We start from the raw sequence: 21,430 nt of genomic DNA, 5'->3' as shown, positions 1-21,430 counted from the left end.
TTTCATTGTATTTTGTCTCCCCTGTCCCATTGAGGAAGGGAGTGATAGAGTGGCTTTGGTGGGCATGTGGCATCCATCCAGGGTTTACCCACCACAATTTTATAGGCAGAACTGCTGGATGGGGTTGAATGTACTGAAGCAGAGGATGCTTGGTGGCAGGTTTCCAAGCCAGGGAGTCAGCAGCAAGCACCAAGGCCTACTTACACTCGTTGCATAATCAAATGAATTTTCAGCTCCCTGTGCATTTCTTAAATCTTCCTTTTGAGCAGCCTCTTTCTTCGTCCGAGAGATTTTCATGCTCTTATTTCAGACAGTGATGCATGCACTAGATTTGGAAAAGTCTCATATCCATATGACTCTGGTATATCAAAGTGGTTAAATTTAGAAAATCTAACAAAAAAGAGCTTCCCCTTCCTGTGATCTGACATAATGTTTCTTGGTCGCTGTTATTTTTACTACAGAACAGCTTAAATCTATTTTTTGGGCGCTAACTGATGGCTACAGTGTGAAAGAAGAAATTTGTTTCTGTGAAGTCAGGCGGCCATGCTGCAGCTTCAGGGCTCCGAGGGCAGCCTGCTGAGCATGTACCACTGCTGTGTTGGGGCCCCCTTACAGCCCCGCTCAGCTCTCGAGCTCTGCCTACTCAGTAGAGGGTCACTGGGGCTCAGAGCTTTGATGGCTCTGAACTTCAACATCTTGTAGATGTAGTGAGTGGCAGTGGTGATGGATTTTAACACACACACACACACACACCCCTCCCCTCCCCTTCCCTCTCGGTACTTCACTCATCCTCCAAATTCAAGGAGGACAGTATAGGAAAGGTGTTTGACTGGCACAAAGTAGAAGATGCAATGGGACTTTATGTGGGAGCTAGTCATGCCTCTGGTTTCACAGTTCTCTTTAATACATGGATCTTTCACTGTACACTGTTAGGACTGAGCCATCCCTGCCTGGAAAATGCACTGGTGGAATCATGCCCTGCTGAGCACCTTTAGCTCTTGGTGTCAGGAATATGTAATTCAAGCTGTCAAACTTTCTTATTCATTTTGGGATTTTTATTTGTTTGGGTTGTTTGGGTGTTTTTAAAGCCATCTCTTTTGTTAAAACTTTCTCTGTGGAGGTTCAAGCTCATATTTTATTATAGCTAACTTCTCTGCTTCAACAGCCTTCTGATTTGTTTCAGAACATCCCATGCCTGCTTTCATATTGAGATGGAGTGAAGGAAGACAGTTGGGATGTTGGGAAGAGATGCCTTTTTTTTTGCTGACCTCAATATCCCAGAAATCTGCTGAGCAAGAACTTATTTCTTACTTTATCATCATTTTAAGCATCTGGTGGACAATCATGTAGAAATGTTCAGCAGGTGAAAATGGAGACAGTGTGAGCCTCACTGTGGAACTTTGGTCATCTCCAAATGCTTTTGTTCAGGTTCATGATGATACCAGAGGGCTATGTAGGGAGTGAAACTCCAGTGTACTTTGTCCTCACTAAAAGGTCCAGCCAGATCTGCATACCTGAACCTGTACTGTCAGGAGTTTTGGGCAGGGAGTCTCGCTCATACTGTCACATGAAGGGTCATGCTGTGATCCAGCACTGGTGACATTTTCATGGCAGCTTGAGCAAGCAGGAAGTTTGTAGTTTCTCAAAGGAGCATGTGTGTGCCCAGAGGGAGCCCTACAGGCTCTGAGGTGATCATTACTGGATTTTGGAAAGGTCTTAACTGATGCTTGCATAGGCAAATAATTCAGCTTGGCAATGGCTGCTGTGGTCATCTTGGAGCCTTCCTAGGGTGAGGTGCTGAAATAAACAATCAAGAGTTGAGTCTTTTGTGCGTCTTTTCCTAAGCTATGTGTTTGTACCTCAAAGGCTCAGCCAAACTAAAGACTTCTTTGGATGAAAGAAAAGTTTGGGAACCTTCTGTTAGGATCAGAAAAAAAAATTACCTTTCTCTGTGCCTATTGTAATGGAAAGCTACCACAAAGCTTTTGAAGCTGCTTGTAAGTTTTAACTTGTTCTTTGTCCTTCTTTGAAATAAATCACACCTTACTTCTCTGACAAAAGAGTGTTTAGCATGTTGTGTACATACACACATGCACACTTTTTGAGTGCCTGCAGTGAAGTTTAATACAATGTTTAGAAAATGTTGCCAAACATGGGAAAATCATGTTCAGTTTAGTGATTAAGACAGGATCTGATTTTTAAAAAAAGAAAAAAAGTGAAAATAAATATAGAAACTTCTCCAACCAGCCTTTGGGCTGAAGAGGGTGTGATGAGAGGAGATGCTTAGTGGGCTGTTTTGGGAAGTGTGGTAGGTTGGCTCTGAATCTGGACTTCTGGCCCAGGACTTTGCAGTGCTTCACATTAAAAGCTGGCAGGTATGCAAGTGTGGGCAGGTGTCTTTGGCTAAGGGAAGCTGAGCAGTGTGGCTGTTCACTTACTGCATGCCTGCTGCTGCCCCTGGGCACCAGGATCGATGCCGGCAGCATGGTCCTTGTAGTGAGGTTGGGCACCTTGAAGGCAGTTCTTGACCAGCCTCTGGTTTATCAGCAGTATGGGATCACAAGTTGTCATGTTTTATGGCAGACCTATGCCTAGCCTTCAGGTCAGAGTTTATTACTCTTAGCTGTGCTTCCTGAAACATTTAGCATCAGTATTTATCCAAAATAGCACCTTTGGTCGAAAGCTGTGTGGCAAAACAGCCTCAGCTCTGCAGCTGCTACATCATACAAGGTTTGTGCATGATTCTGCTTCTCTGGCATGTACCAAGTGCACCCGATCCCATCTGAATCTTGCAGGTGATCGTTGGAACTGAGAGCTGCCTACAAAGTTATGGTGCTGCCAGAGACAGCACTTTCACCCCTTGCTCTGTGCTGCTTTATTCTCAGTTGCATAATGCAGCGTGATGCGGATAATCCGGTCATCATTACAAAAGGATTTAAAACCCCTTTTTAATCAGAAGTCATTTTTAATAAAGCTTTGCCTTGCTTGGAGGACTGTTTTCCTGGCTTGAGTGTTTAAGAACAAAATGCAGGAGGAGACTGAGGGAGGAGGGAGGCAGGTGCCTCTGTCTGGCTCTCAGGTGGTTGCTTGTGAATTCCAGAGCTGTGGGACACATTTCCAGTAGCACCAAGCATGCAAAATCCCTGCATGCTGAGATAGCACAGACGTACGAGCTGCATCTTTCTCAGAATTTTTCACTGACAGAGCAAACTTCCGGTGGTGGAGAGAAGGAAAGGCTTGATCTAGTGCAGTGTGACTTCTACTCCCTCTTTTAACCCTCTGTGTCCAAAACACTGGTTGGTAGTCCTCTAGGGCCTCCTGCATCTCAAAACAAGCTGTGGTCCTGGACAAAGGGCAGCATTTACTTCTCTCGTAATGGCAATGGCATACAGTGCATGTGATTGACCTTATTTCATTCGTTGTTACTCTGCCATTGTATTGTGGAAAGTGCACTGATTAAAACAGCGAGTGAACTCTTATGTAGCTCTGAAATGTATCCTCTTCCCCCTTTTCTGGCAGTAGCCACCTCTTGAGCTGCTACACCTGCTTCACCTCCCCCCAGAGCAAGGACTTGAACTCTGGCACTTGGCATTTGAGATTATTTGAATAGAATGGTGTTTGAGAGCAAGCATTTTGCTGCTTCCTGTTTTTTTTCAATCCCAGTAGTCCTCACTCTTGGGGAGCATACCTCCAGTGTATGCTTTAGATATCCCTGAGACTCCTCTTTGATCAGTGTAAGTTGATGACTGGGAAGTTTTAAGGTGGTTCCTCCCCAAGACAGATCCCTTCCAGAGGAGAGCCAGTAAGCTTGCAGTTCAGGTGAGCTGATAAAGCATCTGAAGGAGGGGGGGGGGGTCAAGGCTGTGTTACAGTGACACTTGTGAGTAAGTACCCCAGAGTTATCCACTTGGTGGTAACCTAGAAGTAATACTGGTTTGAAGTACAAATAGGGGACCAGGAGAGAGCTCAGCTCTAGGACAGAATTCCCTATGAGAGAAAGTTGCAGAGGAGTAGAAGAAATGGTGGAGGAGTTAAATGTTCTCCTGGTAGCACTGCTGCTTCCCTGTGAGGCTGATGAGTTCTTTCTGGGCCTCAGAGCTCCTTCCTGTTACAGTAACAAATGTGACTACCATAGAAGTGATTTTTAAACAGCAAAGATGAATGCTGCAGGTGATTTTTGGGCACTGAGAACTCAGACCAGATGGCATTTAGCAGGCAATGAACTCTGTAAGAGTTAAGTAGCAAAGCTATTGTTTCTGTATTCGCATGACTTCTCACTGGGAAGCATTCCAACAGTAGAATAAAAAGCAATAAGCATTGGTCTCAGCAGAGATAGTAATATTAAGTTCATAAACAAGCACTTTTCATTGGGAAAAAGGTATTTGTAAGAAAAAGCTACCTATTGCATTGATTTACGGCAGTTAGTTGTCTGTCATCTATTTGGATATTAGGGAATGAGAGGGGTCAGAAAAGAGTGGTTAAATTATTGAAAAAGTTGAGGAATCACAAATCAACACAAAAAGAAAAGTTAAAAGATTATTTCTCATCCCCTCTGGAAAAGGGAGCAAGTAAAAGCTGTTAATAGTAAAAGGACAGATGGAGCTTTATTCTATCATTGAGCAAGAGAAAGCCAGCAGGTCACTCAAACTTTGATGACTGCAATTTTGGTAATAACAAAAGATACTTTAAGCCAAACAAATAGAGCAGATTGAAAACAAAAATCAGGTTTCCACCACTGTTGGCATAGGGATACTCAGGCTCTGAGCTCTGTGGAGTGCTGCTTGGGCACTTCCATATGTGCCAGCAATGCTTTTATAGCGGCCTTATGCAATTTTCCTCCTCCAAAAGGAGAATTGGCTGGTCTTGGTGCTCTGCTCCCTCTGATTTTAGCCATATATCTTAGTGCAAATCTGCATCACACTTTGTTTCATAAGGAAGAAACACTTGACTAAGGATGTACTCAACAAACTAGAATGTAAATGAAATAAATACATGCAAAGAAGGAAGGTATATCTGATGTCCTTGTAATTAAGGAAGCCTCTCTGATCCTGCAGCTTCGTGGTCAGCTAAAGCCATACCTGTGGATAGCATGTAGTGTGGGATTAGTTATTATTATGTAGAAAGTAGATAGCTTTGAAGGAAAAATGCCAAGGAGGCACTTTGTTCCAATTAAGCATGAGCCTAGAATAAGTTTTGTGATGTATGTGCATAGACTAAATCCCTCAGTAAAGAGACTTCAATACAAAGTCTTGTTGATAGATTAGAGCAGGGATGACCTCAAGTTGGTTCAATAAGTGGGTAAAACACTTGATTTAACTTTTGAATATGAGCAAGACCTTTGGTGTAAAGACTTTTCTCCTTAGACCAGTTGAAGGGTAAAAAATAAATGTTCCTGTGTTGAAGTGGGCTCTGTGGTTGTCCTGATGAGCAGCAAGTGTTTTAGGGTGACCAAAATAGCTTTACAGAGGAATATTGCGCATGCATCTCACCTTAAGTGATCTGGGAGAGAATACTTACCACCACAGGTCTGAAAATACAGTTCCTTCCAGTTCAGTTTGCAAAACACACTGAAACCTTGGAATGGCCCTAAGGCAACAGCAAAACTCATGGAGTCAAGTTACTTTTATCCAGAAAGGAGTTTACCTAATCTCAGAGAAAACTGTTGGGCAGAACACGTAGATGCAAGTCTTGCATGCGTGTTTTGGTTTGTTCCCCTTTTTCTTGGCTGGCAAAAGGTAAGTAAATGAAAAAAAAAAGGAAGAGAAGAAAAGAAAGGATGCTGTGGCAAAGTGTAAAAGGTTACTACGAGGGAAAACTCAAGTTTTTCACTAACCAGCTGGACACCTGTCAGCTTCTAGAAGAGGGGCTTCCTAGAAGAGGAGCCAGAATCCTACCTTCAACCATGGCATGCATGGACATCTTGCGAGGAAGGAGCAAGCCAGCAGGGGAAAAGACTTGTCTCAAGTGCTCTCTCAGCCTTAGTCTGTCATCAGCAGATGACATCAGCACACAGATTTGTCTCCTTAGTAATGCTTAAGGACGCTTTGCCAGTTAGTGGTCTGGTCTGCTTGTGAGCCCTTGTGTTGCAGCAGTCTGCATCAGGTGCACCATGTAGCACCAAGTAGCTTTTGTTTTTCCTCAAGTGCACCATGTAGCACCATGTAGCTGCTTTCTAGTGTTTGTGTTGGAGCTCAGAAAACAATCAGCCAGTTCTAGGTGCAATATTAGTAGCGAGACTATTGTGAGGAAATACGCCTCACAGACTTGACTAATTCTCTGAATTTAGTAAAAGGACAGGCAGAGTCTTGGCTCAGTCTCATCAGTTGCTTAAGGCTGGAAGTCAGTGGGACTGAGTTTTGTATGGCCTGCTCTGAGGGCTGGCTTCTCACATGGCCACCTATTTAGGTTGTGACCTATTTAGGTCACAACACCTATCATGTGTTGTGACCTAAACACAGAGAGACAGAGGTAGCAGGATGGTGACAAGTACTGGTACTCCCTGCAGACTTTAGTGGACCCTGCTTGTTAACTGTTTATCAATAGTAATAGCTTTGGGAACTCCTTTAAACTGCTTTTTTTTTTTTTTTTTTTTTCCATTTAGTTGGGCCTGCAGTGTGCTGATCACCTAGATGAAAAAAGGGTCAGCATGTCCTTTGTGATGGAGGAGTAATAGCTTTGAAATTACTGTTTGGAAAGATGGGCTGAGACTGATGGGAATTGTTGCTGTCTGTACTGTCTGCAGCCAGTGGTGTCTAGTGTTCAAGTGGATGCTTTGTGTGCAGTTGTCCTTCGCTGTTACTGGGTGAGGACAGACAGGTTGGGGCTGGCTGCAGCTTTCTCTCCAGCTGGTGCCTTACCTTGGCAAACTGAAAAAGTGCTTATGGCAGATACGGCTGAAGGGGTAGAATTAAAAATAACCAAAAGGTAGATTCTGGGCTTGGTTACTCAGTGACAGGCCTGTTTCTATTCTGGGATGAGGATAATTCGCACTGAGCTCATTACACCATGACTCTCCCTTAAAATGCCTTGACAGTCAATTTCGTTCCAGCTAATAAGGTCCTAAAATGTTAATGAAGCTAATCAATTTTTCATGGCTTTGTATTGCAGTTGTCAGAAAGTGCTGTGTTGCAGCCTGCCAATTCAAAAAGCTTTTCAGATATTAGAAGGACAGCAAAACATTCAGCAATTTGAAGGATGTTTTATTTTCTCAGTCTTTCCCCAGTGCCCCCTCTCATTTTTCTAAGACTTTGTGCTGTGCTGTTTGCTTGTCCCCTTTGGTCACGTCCTTTCTCCATTGTTCTACTCTGGTCACTAAAGGGAAGAGATGGCTTGTTCCCACCTTCCCTGCTGCACAGGGAGAAGAGAGATGGAGTGTCTATAGGTAGAGATGAAGCTGGACAAGGGAGGCTACTCATGCTGAAATACTATTTGAAATATCTAGAGTTTGTTGGAACAGAGTGGAGAAATGGCATCTTGTTCAATCCCCTTTCCTCATCTCTTTGGAAGAAGCAGTAGCATCAAAAGTCACAGCCCTCTCTCCTCATGGTAATTTGCTGAGATGTCAGTGATACCTGACATGCATGCTGTCAACACTCAGTCTCTCATGGACTGCAGAAGGAGGAGAGAGAAGTTGCATTCATTGTGCAGCCACATTGATGGTCAATCACTTACCCACACTGGCTTAGAAGCAGGTTAGATGGCAACCATCTTTTATTCCTCAGAATTGCTTATTTCGTACTGCCAGCAGGAGACACAAGGCTCAAACTTTCACGACTGCTCCTGGAGTTATTTTGATGGAGCTGTTTTGATCATTTACTGCTCTCTGCATTTGTGCTTGTGAGTCTGCAGATGGGAAGTACTAAATTGTGTGGTTTGGGGAATATAAAGGGTTTTTTAATTTGCTTTTAACTGAATTCCATTTATAACTATAGTTAATTTTTATGTGCCTGAGAAAAATATAATTAACTAATGTTTTGGGAAAACTTAGAGTTTTCCAGCTTTTGTACTTGGAAGCCTTGTATGGCCATACTGGTAAGGGATGATCTCAAATAACTCATGAGGGGAAAACTAGTGTGTGAGTTGTAATTTGGTATTTTGAATTTGAATAATTAACCCCCTGTAGCTGTTGAGTGGAACATCCAGAACATTTTCCACTCAGGTTCTTCTCCCAGAGGTGTGCTCAGTCCAGTGCCAAGGGCTTCCCCAGAGCTTTTGCAAATGCTCAGGTGTGTCAATGTCCTCTTCTGCTGTGACAGTGATGTGTTAAGAGCTAGCTGACCCTGTAATGACTTGGGGAAGATGGAGGGTATTTAACCCCCTTAAGCCTTTCAGACCATAGCTGGTGTTTGTGAGACTCTCCCATTCCCTGAGTGGCAGAAAATAGAGTTCGTGATTGCCAAGTACAGCATCTGTCTGCCTGTGTCTCCTGGACAGGCCTTGCAGAGCGCCTTTGGCCTTTGGTACAGCCCTGGGCTTCCTGCCAGGGTACTTAGGCTGGTAGCTCCTTAGGTAGGAGGCAAAGTGCAGGGTGATCTCAGCTGCTGGGGGAAAAGCTGACTAGGCTTGAGCTGAGCAGAGCCCAGCTTCTGCAGCACCTCCAGGGTTCCTGGCCTGGAGAAATGCAGCTCTGGGTTCTGAAGCTTGACCTGTCAGCTCCAAGCTGAGAAGCATTGCTGTCTGTTTCCAAAGCTTGCTTTGTGTTTCCTTCACCTCACATGACTTAAGAGCTTGAGAAAACAATTTCTTGTGCAGCCATCTGGGGGAAGTGTACAAGGTGAGCCATATATATGTCCACAGTCAGAGCTGTGAGGCCTAGAGGTGAGGTGCTGTCTCAAGAGACAGCTGATGCTGTGAATGCAGGAGCTGGAAAGTTGTCCAATGCTTGGATTCAGCCAAAGCTGAGCCTGCCCCTCTAACTGTTGTAATGCTCTAGATTGGAGCTGGGCAGCCACAGGAGACTGCTCTGCGCTCAAGGAAGCTGCTGGTGTTTTTGGTCTTGAACCCTTCAAAGGAGAAATTGGTTCCTCTTGCATGTTTTGGAAAGTTCTGACCTTTGCTCTCTGCACCCTCTTCTCTGTGCTATCAATTTCTGGTCTTGGGGACTCACCTCTGTAGGCTAGTCCTTTGCCTTGCATCTGGCTGCCTTTCCCACTCCACATCTCCAGAGCAAACTTTCTTTTTTTTTTCAAGCCTTCCTTTTCTTTTTAAACTATATCAAATTCCAGGCTCATTTGTTCCTAGGCATGTGCTCTACCTGATGGGTGGTTCTGCTCACCAGCCTACTGTTGTGATGATTACTTACCGACAGAGTTTTTCTTCTCTCTTGCCTTTTTTGCACAGCAGTCTCTCCCAGTAGGGCTCTTTGACAGGCTGGGAGTTTTGTTGTTGATTTTGTCTGCTAGTTCTAAGCTCCTCAGACTGGGGACTGCAACATGAGGCTTATGAAACTTTTGTTCATAATGGGCATTTCACCCTACACTGCTCCCTTTTTTTTTTTTTTTTTTTTTTTTTTGTTTGATTTGTGGCCAGGAGAATGACCTTGAGTGAGAAAAAAATTAAATCCTAACTTGGAGGTCTCTATCCAGCCCTCTGCCTCAAGCAGGCAGGGTAGATCAGGTCACTCAGGACTCCAGAAATAAATCAAGTGCAGTGTTCTCTCTTTCTGGGGAATATTTTTGTGCGTGACATGCAGGCAGTGCTGCAAGGAGCATATTAAAAATTCATACCAGTACAGAGCAGTATTTTCTGTGCACAGTGCTTGAGAATAAGCTTATGTGTCATGCACAGCAACATTTGTATGAAGCAAGTAATTAGTTTCATCTAAGCAGAGAAGATTTAAATGATGTGGAGTAGATGCAGGCTTGTTGTGAGACACCATCTCCTTCCCTTTCCTTCTGCCAAGACTCCTGGAAGATTTCTTGTAGAGCTGGCTGTAAAGTCCCAGTGTGTGAGGGCATTTCCTGCGCTTAAAGCAGAAGGGGAAATCTGTGCACATGGGTATTCATCTCACCCTGCCTCTGTGACAGCTTTGATGTAATTGTGTATGTGCTCCAGCTATTGAACCTTAAAACAACAAACCGCCAGGCACAGAAGCTGTAGCTTCTCCAGCCCCAATTTCTTTGCAGTCATATGGATGAAAGGGGATGGGACTTCATGCAACACAGGGGGTGTTCTGAGAGCCAGGGCTCACATGTGAGCCCTGTTTTCTGACTGCTTTTGGAAACCAAGCACGAGGCACGTGCTTTGGGTATGCTGGCAGTGTTGAAGTGTTCTATTCTCTATTCTTCTGAAGTCATGACTGCTGAGTACTATGCTGAGAGATGTCACAAGCAAAGATTAGTCAAAGGAGGCTTGAGGGAGAAGCACTTGAGGCTGAGATGTAAAGTCTATCTCCAGTCAACTGCACTTGCAGTGGTTTGTGTTGGAAGGCCTTCAGCAAGGAGAAAGAGTGAGAAGAGATTTAGGGTAAGTGAACATATGAGCACTGAGGCTGCAAAAACCAGTGGGTCTTTGCTTGGAGCAGCTCTATATAATGGAGCAGGATTTATAATGGAGTAAGTGTGTCAGTGCTGAAGCAGGGCAAGATGTAGGAGCAGCTTCGTTTTAGTTCTCATTCCCTTGTTGTAAAGCATGAGCATATATCCTCAAACTCCCTGGCAGTCTGAAGAGAGAGAAGCAACACCACAGAGCTGAGGCCAGGTCCTGCTCATCAACTTCTGGCTGTTTGTCCCAGTGGGGCCCAGATCCTGACAGCATGAAAATGATAAACATCATCAGGCTGATACTGTGCAAATATGCTGTCCTGGGAGCTCTGAGGGAGAGGAGATGGTGTGACAGGCTGGATTAGAATATCTCGTCCCTATGCCCTTGCAGCAGATTCTTGGTACATGAATGGGGAACCTTGGGCCGCTTAGCACAGCCGCTGCAAGTGGGAACTGCATGAAGGCGAGTGCTCTATGTGGGATTTTCTTCCTGCATGCAAACCTTCCTCTCTGTTAGGAAGCCAAGTAGGCTTACAGCTGACGCTGTCTGGCTGCCAGCATGGAGTAACCAAACACTGCTACAAGTACTCGCTTTTCTTGCTGTCAGCCTCTCTCCTAGCTCTCTGATTTGTCACGGGTATCTGGCATTTCACGGGTATTTTCTAAAGGCCAGTGAAGTGTGCTTTGCAGCATGCATGGGTCTGATCACTGGCATGAGCTTTGAGTGAGCCTGTGCCTGTGTGTGTTCTGGGATAAAGCAGGGGCAGTAAAGAACGTCTTGCTGACATAGAAGTTACTGCTTCAGGTGAGCTGGTTAATGCTGAAAGGAAACAGGCCTTTCTGGTAGAGCTCTAGGAAAGGGTGAAGGTTTGTTCATGTCTTTGTACTGCCCATGTGTAGCACATTTCTTTTCAATGTGGGCATCATGACTCACTCAGCCCATCTGCCTGGGGGGTTTACAAACCAACTTATGGCAGCAGCCAAACTGACCATGGTAGTTTCTTCACAGGGTCTTGGTTTGTGCCTCAACCTTAACTTGCTGGGCAGCAACATTTTACCAAGTTGTGGAGATCAGTTCCTGTGCCAAAACACCAGGAGGGTGGCCATGGAACAGATAGAACTTTTCTGCACCATTTGTGTCATTGCAAATGAGAGGAAGCAAAGGAGCATCTTCTCAAGTATTTGCTCTCTGTTTGCAGGTGCTTTTAACCAGGCTTCGCAGGTGCCTCTCTACTATCAGCTGATCTGGGATTTAGATGCATCTAAACATCAGGCCTTGATCATCGAGTACCCAGCATTGAAGTGCCTTTAAAAAAGGGCTTGTGCTCTTAAATCAGATTAATAATCTTAGTCATGCAGATTTGTCTACTGAAACATGAAGTTTTTCTTCACACACTTTACTGTCATTGTCTTTAGCCTCAAGACAAAGTAGTTGGAGTTTTGGTTAAAACCTTATTGGCTTCTGTGGAAGTTAATGTTAAAACTAAGTCCATGTTCGAGACTAAGATAAGCCTCGTGGTTGTGTGTGTGTTGTTGCAGGCAACCTTCGGAGGGGGCAATCAGAGCTGAGATTTCCAGTAAAATTTGTGACAGGCTCACAGAGGAATGTGCAAAATACAGCCTGTACATAGGGGCAGAACAAGTACTGCAAACACAAGGTGCTTCATTTTAACTGCTTTTAAACTTAGCAATTAAACCAAGCAAACACCTCCCCATGCCAGGCACCTAGCTTTTCCTTTTGTATCAATCAGTCCAATACCTCATTGGATCTCCTCTTTCCCATCCTGCTGTGGCCCTGAGGACTTTTATTATCTATTAATAATCTCCAACAGTTTGAGTAAATTCTGAATAGAAATGTGAGGTTTCTGAAACCTCCAAGAGTTTCTGGGCCTGGAGAGTTGAATCCAAGCAGGGTGTCTCAATGCTAGTTTGTTATAGCATACATTACAGTGCATATTGCAATGGCATTTGCACTGGTTTTTATTCAGTAAATGATGTGAGGTGTGATTTAGATAGTTATACCTAGTTTAGTATTGTGATGAATTTGTGCAGGAAAGATGACCAGTTTGCAATGAGAAGGGGATGGGAACAGTATAGTGAAGCAGCAGGACATCTTTTAGCTGAAAGGGGGAACACTAGTAAGGGCGCATAGGTGCTCTTCTGTGCATTTGGTGTATGATATATCTTATGGTGAAATGGTAAGAAAAGTCTTTCTTCTGGGGAGCACCATGTATGTCAGCAGGAAATGGGAGTGGCCTGGAAGAGATTTGGTTGGGGCTGGGTACAGAGTAAGGTGAGCTTTATCCTAGAGACAGCCTAGGGAGGAAGGTAAAGCCATGAAAAAAAAGAGGGTGACTGAAGAGCCATGGCAAGTGTTTTGTCTGCAAATCAGACATCTATTTTACCCTACAGCAATCTCTTCTGTGAGAAATCACCATCTAAGTATTTCTGAAGTGGGAAGATGGAAATAGGCATGAAGGCTCAAGCAGACAGACCAGTCTTATTGCAATCCTCTGATTTAAGATTTAGTGGATATTAGCCCTGTCTTTAAAGTGCATAATGGTGCACTGATTTTGTGACTCGTTTTTCAGAGATGGTGCTTTCAGTACAGTTATCAGTACTGCAGTTTGGAAGTCAATGTGGGGTAGGAAACCTGGGAATTGCTGGGAGCTGGAGCCGTGTGGCGTACATGCTTGATGGGGTACAATGCTGCTTTCAAAATATGACAGCTCATGTAATTGAAGACGCTGCCTTGCAGACTTAACTTTGAATTGCAAATGCCATCACATTTCTTCTGGTTTAGAAGATGCATCTTCCTTGCTTAAAAGCTGCCCTGCCAGTTCAGGTGTAAGTGTAGGTGTGAGGTGAGGGGAGATACTGAGACAGAATGTGAATTCAGACTGCAGACTATGGAAGCAAACTGGAATTGCTGGCCCTACAAGTATCTCTCAAGGGGAACTGTGGATATTCCTTGCCAAGCCCTCTCCTCTGTTTTCACGACATGAAATGACGTTCTGTTTTCTGAAAGCGAGAAGAGAAGCAGAAGAGAAAAGCAGAAGAGGGAAGCAGCATTTGTAGGGTTCCATGCCCTGTGATGGGGCAGCCTGTTGTGCTATTGCTGCACAGTCTGAGCAGTGCTTTGAAGTGTGATTTCTTTTCTGTTTTTCCTGAAGTGCCCTGCAATAGGCACTAGACAGAAGGAGACATTTTCTGATGTTCTTTGACAGTAGAGGAATTTATTGCAAGTGCATTTAAAAACAGAGGAGTCCAAGGACCATCTGTCATGAGTGTTTTAGTGGAAGCGGGGACAGCTCACAGTGGCTGCTTGATTGATGGGTCCAGAGAATTTTGTGTGGACCTATGGCTGCAGCCCACTTACAGCTGGCCTGCCTCAGTAAAGAAAGTCACTGATCAAGCCAGCTGTGACCTGGTGCCTCTGCTTTGGGTAGGTCTGTTTGGCACCCATGCAGGCAAACTCAGAATTAAGCCCTTGCTGGTTCCCATATTGCCTTTGAGAGCTGACCCTATCTCCCAGACAGGTATCAAGAGGTGTTTCTGGTGCTGTTGGGTGTCTAAGCTGTAGATGGACTGCTCTGAGGAGATGGCATGGAGATCTGGCATGGATGGCTCAGAGATCTGCCTTGCTGAGGCCAGTCATGTGTGGAATGGAGCCAGGAGGAAACTTGATTTGCTCTAAGCAAGCTGTTGGGGAGTGTTCCCCAGGGCTGGGCACATCTCAGCAACTGGCTTTCCCCTCTCACTGTGCTGACCTGTGTCTTGCCCTGAACTACATTCTGCAAGGGTGCCAGCAGTGAGGAGCTGCCAACTTGGCACTTGAACAGTGGAGCTGACGCAACTCATTTCACAGAGGGATACCAGGCGTTGTGAGAGCCCCCCACTGCTAGTGACTCAATACAGAACTGGTATTGCTTCCAATATGGAAGAGCTGACAGCTGAGAGCTGGGATTTGCATGCTCAGCAGAGTACAGCATAGCCAAGGGTCCTGACAGGATGCAGCAGCAGTCCCGTAGCAGTTGTGGCAAATGTACCCAGGGAGAGAGGCATTAGGGAGTCTTCCATCTAGATGCTATGAATCCCTAAGGAGGTCTTGAGGCTGTGTGCAGTGATTCAAAGCAGAGACTGGAAAGATGACAGATGACAGATGTTATGTGTGTGAGGAGCCACATGTCTCCAAGCTGTACTCAGGACACTCATCATGATTACATGTATGGGACCTGCTCATGTTGCAGGACCAGTAAGCCCCCTTGCAGTGCTTGTCTGCATCACTCAGGGATGCTTACCTGGTGAGGAGGTGAGGAAGGGTATACTAAAAGCAAAAATTGCCTTGTTGATGCTTAAAAATTTTCACTGTTTTCCTTTATTCACAGGAGAACTGCTGAGTCAGCCAAGACCAGAGGGACTGACGGAGATCATCTGTCCCAAGAACGGCAGCGAGCGAGTTAATGTTGCCTTGGTTTACCCCCCCACTCCTACTGTGATCAGCCCTTGTTCCAAGTGAGACCAGAAAGCAGACCTATTCCCCTGTCAGTAGACACCAGAAAGCCTATGTAAAACATGCCCTCACTAAGTACTTCTTTCTGGAAGGCAGCAGCCCCACAGCCTGGGGACTGTTCTAATTATTTGTGGCTATAGACAGCCCACTCAGAGGATAAGAAGTACAGTAAAATGGGCTGAGGTGTTCTCTGAGCTGTGTTGTGCCAGATGCAAGATCAGGAGATAAGACAGTCATAGGTGGATTTTGGTAGGATGGGACCTCAGGAGATTTCTGTACACCCCATTCTCAAGCAGGACCACTCTCACAGGCAGGTCAGGCTCCTTGGGACCTTGTATAGGTGAGGGTGTCATCCTTGGATGACAAGGATGGAGGTGCTGCCACTCCTCCAGACTTTATTCTGGGACAGAACTTCTTTCCTTTTGTTCCATCTGAGTCTCTCTTATTATTTTACTTTATTAACTTCGTTTTCATTGCCATAAGATGCATTACTGGCTTGTGTTCAACATGTTTTCCACCAGATCCCAAGCCAGCACAACTCCAGGCTATGGTGGTGCATGGGGTTGTCCTCTTGTAGGAATAGAGTTATACACTTGTCCTTGTTGAATTTTACAGCACTATTGTTGATTCAGTCCTCCAACTTGGTGAGGTCCCCCTGGACAGGAGCCCTACCCTCTTGTGTATCTATAGTCTATATGCATTTCACTCCACAGAGTGGGAATGTGCTTGGAAAACAGAGCTGTATTATGATGGGAAAAAATGTGGAATGCTCACAAAAGCAGCCAATGCCTTGGCTTTTTGATGCATGGGTTTTCCAGAAAAACAGAAATTCAGCCAGAGTCTCTCTAATTGGAGTGGCACACAGGAATTTGGTAGGGAGCTTAGAGGAGCAGCTGAGTGTCTTGCTGGTGTCTGCTGCTGTGCTGTTTGTGAATGCCTGTTACTTTCACTTCAGTGTCTTGACAGTAGCTTTAGATGCTGTTCTCTCTGTTCAGTACCCTCCCATTCCAAAATACCACTCCCGGTAGAGAATAGCTCCAGTGATGGGTGGTTGTTGAGCTGTGTGTGAAGGTGAGGTTTCTGCCCACCTGGGGGAGAAAGCAAAGATGCTCTGATACTGAGCCACAGGTCATTACTGCCTGTTCATTTGGTTCTCCTGTGTGTGTGTGTACTTGGCACAGCATGTTTCTAACCTGCAGGTGCCATTTTTATTGTACTGTGCTGTCAGGCTATGCCTCCAATCCTCCTTGTCCTCTAGCCTGCCTTCCACAAAGTCTGTTAACTGTGTCCCAGTTTCACAGTCACTCTGCTGGCAGGAAACTTGTGTTCTCAAAAAGGCCTGTGTTACTTTTTCTTCACTTCACGCTCCCTATTTAGAAGCCTAGAGAAAATCATGTGTCTTATGTTATTCATCACAAGCGCTATGAACCCTGCTATATTACTTTTTCTTTATTCTTTTCTCTTCCAGATAAACCGTCAGTGCTGGTGCCAAAGGTTTTCCACCGGGCAGAACATGGCCGATGCTCTGCAGTGCTCCCATCTTTCCAGTTGTGGAGTTGATGCTGATGGGGATGAATGGGACTTTGGACTTTGGACCCTGAAAGAAATGCTGTGGGGCAGGGGCAGCTCCCAGGTGGGGGCCTCATGGCTGGAGTGGATGAAGTCATCTGGAGGTTGGGGATGACAAGGCATGAAGGAAAATGATTGCTGCAGATGGCAGGGCCGCTGGCCGGAGGGAAAACACGGGGGATAGGTTTCTGTGGACCCACTGAATGCGTGTTGAAAACCCATTTGGATCTCATGATGAATGTAAAAATGTTCTTGGTACACCATTTAATTCAGACCTGCTTGGAGGAAAGTCTCTTGAAATGAGCTGTAGCGGGATTCCCTGGATTTGTTCCTGGACAAGTGAGTTTTGTGGCAGTTGGCCAAAGCTTTGCTGGGGAATGGGTTGGTACTGTGAAGCCTTTAAAATTGCTCCACCACAAACCAGTTGGCTGTGTCCCATGCAGCAGTCTTGAGTGGAGGCTGGCAGAGAAGCAGACTGGGAAATGTTTCCTGCCCTATGCGTTCACATATGTTGTGCCATGAAGTGGTGAAGACATGCTGTGATCATGCAGGGACAAAGCAGGGCAGTCAGTGTAACTCTGGCACATGCTATTTCTTATCCCTAGTGTAACCATTATCCCTGAACAGCTGCTGGTCTGCCATGGCTGGATGCTCTGGTACTGCCATTGTGGTACTCTCTGTGCGTTGTGTCCACTGGAGCACTAAAAATCTAGATCTTGGTCATCCTCCTAGGAAAGCCACCCAGGCATCTTTGTGCGGAGATCTGGTGAAGCAGTGTGTGGCTGTGTAGTACAGACTGATCCTGATCCCCCTGGCAGCCATGCTTCATGAGCAGCCATCTTCCTTCGCCAGATGTGGGAAAGGGCAGGCTGAGCACTGGTACCAAAATTCAGGTTTCTCCCCCAGCTGTGTGGCTTTGAAGGCTTCTAAGATGTTTCTGTTAGTTTATGCCCTGCAGCTGAGCCCTGATAACTGTGCTGAGTCTTGCTCCATGCAATTATTTATTTAATGTAAATCAATAGGAGGCAGGCATTTCCAGGGCCAAGATTCCTTCATCAGATGCTGGGGGAGGTCTGAGAGATGAGGGACTTAAGAAACTTATGTTAATGTACAGCTCTTAAATCTTTGGGCTGTGATGGCAGACCTGGGATGGGTGATACAGTCAGTGCCCACCAGGATGTGAGCTGGCCAGGCCTGCAACCACTGCAATGTGTCCTCTTGGGACCTGCTGCAGTTGCACAGATGATATTCCCCTGGTTTCTGATCCTTCAAATGCCAGCCTTATGTGCAAATCTTCCTATTGGCAAGAACTTAATGCTGGGAAAGCAGGGCAGAATCCACTCCAGCAGGAGATCCAGAGGCCAGGTAGAAGAAATCAAGCCATGTACCTTACTTCAGGGGGAAAAGCTGCCAAATAAAAGCTGGCAGCTCAGTCAGCTTCCTGTCTCTTCAGGGTATCATTCCAGCTTGGGAGGATAGCTTGGGCTCAGATTTCATGTGTTGACCTGCTACCTCTGGCAATGAACCTTACGTCAGTGAGAATCATTAATTGATTGTGCTTCTGTGTTGCTGTGGATAAACTGGAGACTCAGAATTGTCTGTGGTGGCTGGAGAAGGTGAAAGGGAGGTGAGATCTTTAAATGGTGCTCAGGAATAATGCTAGGAAACTCCGTTGTCCTGAGTCTTGCTGCCCATGAACCATGCCTGGTACAGGCAGAACTTGTGTTAGAGCATTCCCTACTGTCACATCCCGTGCTGGACGGCCTTTTCCTCCTGTTTTGCTGCTACTCACCTCTCTTTCCGTTCTCCATAGGAAGAAACTAGCGATTTGTTGCTGTGAAGTTGCGTGGAAACCACATTGTAAAGAAACCACAAACTGGAATCCTTTTCCAGCCGGAGGCCTGTTTCCCAGTGTGCCCATCTGGTCTGGGATGCGTGAGCATTGAAGGAATGAGAGGACAGAGCAGACTGCAAGAGGACTTACAGCCTGCTCCTTGGGACTGCAGCCCTCCTGCCAGGGTGTGCCACCTCCGTGGGAGCATTCCCTGGCCTTTGCAGGCACTCAGGCTGCTGCCGTGCACTGAAGCTGTAATGCCGGGAGTGTGGCAGTATGGAGATCAATCTAGTTGGGTCTATTTAATACAAAACGGTGATTGCTCATCCACCCACTGTTTAGTAACTGGTGTAACTGTGTTTTCATCCAAATTTTTTTAATATGCAAAAGCCATTTAATTTTCTATGCAGTTCAGAAACATCTCGCCTTTGCAGTTGCCAGGTGGGAGATCCGTGCAGGAGAACCAAACCAAGCGGCTCATAGTACTTTTGATTTTGCTGTCGCTGTTTTTAAGGATGCATCCTGGGATCCTCATACAGTGTCCCTTTGCTGAGCTCCTGCCCCGGACCTCACTTAATATCCCTCAGCCCCAGGGATGAGGGCCCTGTATTTTTGAAGGATCTGTCATTTTTCATTAATCCGTCCACAAGGAAAGTGGGCTTGAATGCAGTGCCCTAACAGCAGATACCTGAGTTCAGAGTATGTATTATGTTCCAGTTCTTGTCCCTGCTCAGAGAGTTACCAAACTGTTAGAAATTACTAAGGCATCTGTGGAGCACTCTGCAGCCTTTACTGAAGATGTATTATAAAGAGGTCAGAAAGGACTGGGGCATCAGCTGTCTCCCTGTGGAGCTGACAATGAATTTAACTCCTTTGGAATAGGAGGAGAACCTCCTGGCAATCTCCTAGATGCCTACTTCACCCAAGACGATTGTTCTGGTTTTGCTTATTGGTTTGCAGACCCCTTGCTTGACCAGTTTTTGATTTCCTGCTGAAACTGGTTCAGACAGATTTGGAAGCAGAGCTAGTGAGCTGCTTTGCACTCCAGGACTTTCAGCAGCTGGAAGATGCACTGCAGTACCTTGTGTTACGCTCTGAAGCAAAACCTGGGATTCAAAACTGCATCCGTCCAAGCCAAACTCCCAGGACAGCAGCTTTGCCTTCTTCTGGGTCTGTGTAATGTGAGGAATTGCATGTCCCCAAGCAGCATACAACTAGGTAGAGGTGAGAGATAGTGAGCCCAAAGGATGATGCTGCACATTTAGGTCATTTTAGGGCTTACAGGAGTACTTGGAGACTTCTGGCAGCTGCAGAGGGTCCGGGGTGATGGGACACCTCTGTTTTAACTTTGCTCTAAGCAAAAAGGTCAGAGAAGTAAGATTGTTTCCAGTCTGCCACAAGGCCAGGATCCCTTTGACTAGTCTCCTTTCATGGCAGTGCTATTCTTTCTGCTTTGTCTGTTCTCTGAGCTTGGGGGATTCAACTTTAGAAAGTTAAACTGAAATAGAGGTTAGTTTGGGATTTACCCTGCCTTATGGTCTCTCAGATCAAATGGAAAAGACTGAGGGCTGCAGAAGCATGGGTCACCTCCCTTGCAGCATCCCCCTTGCCACAGTTTCATGGTGGCTGTAAAAACTCAGTAGTGTATTTGGGTGCTGCTTTCCCAGGAACTCAAGGCGTGCTTGGCTGTGCTGTAGCACTGGAACTTATGTGGGGTCCCTGTTCTCTTTCCCATTGTACCTCTGAGGCAGCTAAAGTTTGTCCAAGCAGTTGAGGCTCCTCATGGTGAGGAGTTAGATACAGTTGTGTCAAAGGGAACTGCAGATGTTACTTAGGAACTCACTAAGTGAGATGAAAATCCACTGGCTCACTCCTGCAGAGCCAGGTCCCGGAGCTCAGTTCCTCTCGCACCCTTTGGATGGGATCTTGGGCTGGCATCCTTGGAACAGCTGTGCCAGGAGATGGATGCTGCACTGCAGTAAGCACAAGAAGAGGCATGCAAGTGGGCCTCAGTGTAGCACTCATCACACGCTTCATGGCTCAGTTCATGGACTGTAACTGCAGGTATCCATATAATCTACATCACTGGGCAGAACTCTGCGCACACACACATGCATGCCCAGACATACACGCACCACACCCACACTTGCCCACACGTCCTTGCCAAAATGACTGAAAATAAAAGTGATCTCAATCTCCAGGAGAGTCCTGGCTGTGTGATTTGTTTTTCCTCTTGCAGTGCCTCCTTGGGCTCTAGCTCTGGAAGGGTCTGCACCTAGCTGTAGATCTGTGCTGTAGCAAAGTCATGAAGAGATTTTCCATTGAGTGAATCTGTGCATGGAGCCAGCCCCTTATTTAGTATCTGTGAATCATTGCCCACTTTAGCAAGGCAGGTGATTTCTGGGGAACAGCTTTCTTACCCACTACCTTTTACGGTATTTTAGGGGTTTGTGTGGCCCACTCAATGGTTCTCATTGGTACCATGTTTGCATTTGTGAAAAGCTTGGTTTCCTGCTCATGTTCAGAGCAGATTTTGGAGGCAGAGTAATAAGGCGGGTGGTCCTCTGCTTGGCTACAGGAGCATTTGTGGCAGCACCAGGCGGACAAATTAAAAATGGGAGCAAATCCCTTCCCACTGCTGCAGTTTAACCCCCTCTGGCAACTAAGCATCGTCACAGCTGCTCACTCACCACCACCACCTCCTGGTGGGAAGGAAAATAGGAAAAAAGTAAAACCCATGGGTTAAAAGCAGTTTAATAATGGAAGCAAAGTAAATATAATTATGCTAATGATAGTAATTGCAATGAAAGAGAGAGGAATAAAACCCAAGAAAGATGAGTGATGCACAGTACAGTTGCTCGCCACTCACTGACTGATGCCCAGCCCCTCCCCCAGTGATAGGGGGATGAGCATCAGCAGCTTCCAGTCAACTCCTCCTCCTCCCCTCCATTTATATACTGGCCAAAATGTTCCATGGTGTGGAATATCCCTTTGGGTCAGCTGTCCTGGCCATGCTCCCTCCCAGCTTGTGCA

General features: G+C 45.8%; 1 protein-coding gene across 3 annotated transcripts in view; it reads left to right on the top strand.

The window, feature by feature from the left end:
* MFHAS1 (multifunctional ROCO family signaling regulator 1) overlaps nucleotides 1-20,582 on the top strand; it is a 35,047-nt gene extending 14,465 nt beyond the window's left edge. The window contains exons 2-4 of one of the 3 annotated variants that reach the window (XM_084204867.1): nucleotides 14,870-14,996; nucleotides 16,463-16,627; nucleotides 18,377-20,582. In XM_084204867.1, the coding sequence (XP_084060993.1) occupies nucleotides 14,870-14,996; nucleotides 16,463-16,466 (131 nt within the window). In that variant the 3' untranslated portion in view covers nucleotides 16,467-16,627; nucleotides 18,377-20,582. Of the gene's footprint in view, nucleotides 1-14,869; nucleotides 15,026-16,462; nucleotides 16,903-18,376 lie in introns of all 3 variants that reach the window. The other 2 variants (XM_084204865.1, XM_084204866.1) reach the window with 2 other exon arrangements.
* The last annotated feature ends 848 nt before the right edge of the window (nucleotides 20,583-21,430 follow it).

This window comes from Fringilla coelebs (assembly GCF_963513975.1).
Source record: "Fringilla coelebs genome assembly, chromosome: 4".
NCBI classification, from domain to species: domain Eukaryota; kingdom Metazoa; phylum Chordata; class Aves; order Passeriformes; family Fringillidae; genus Fringilla; species Fringilla coelebs.
This window is presented reverse-complemented; position numbering and strand designations above follow the sequence as displayed.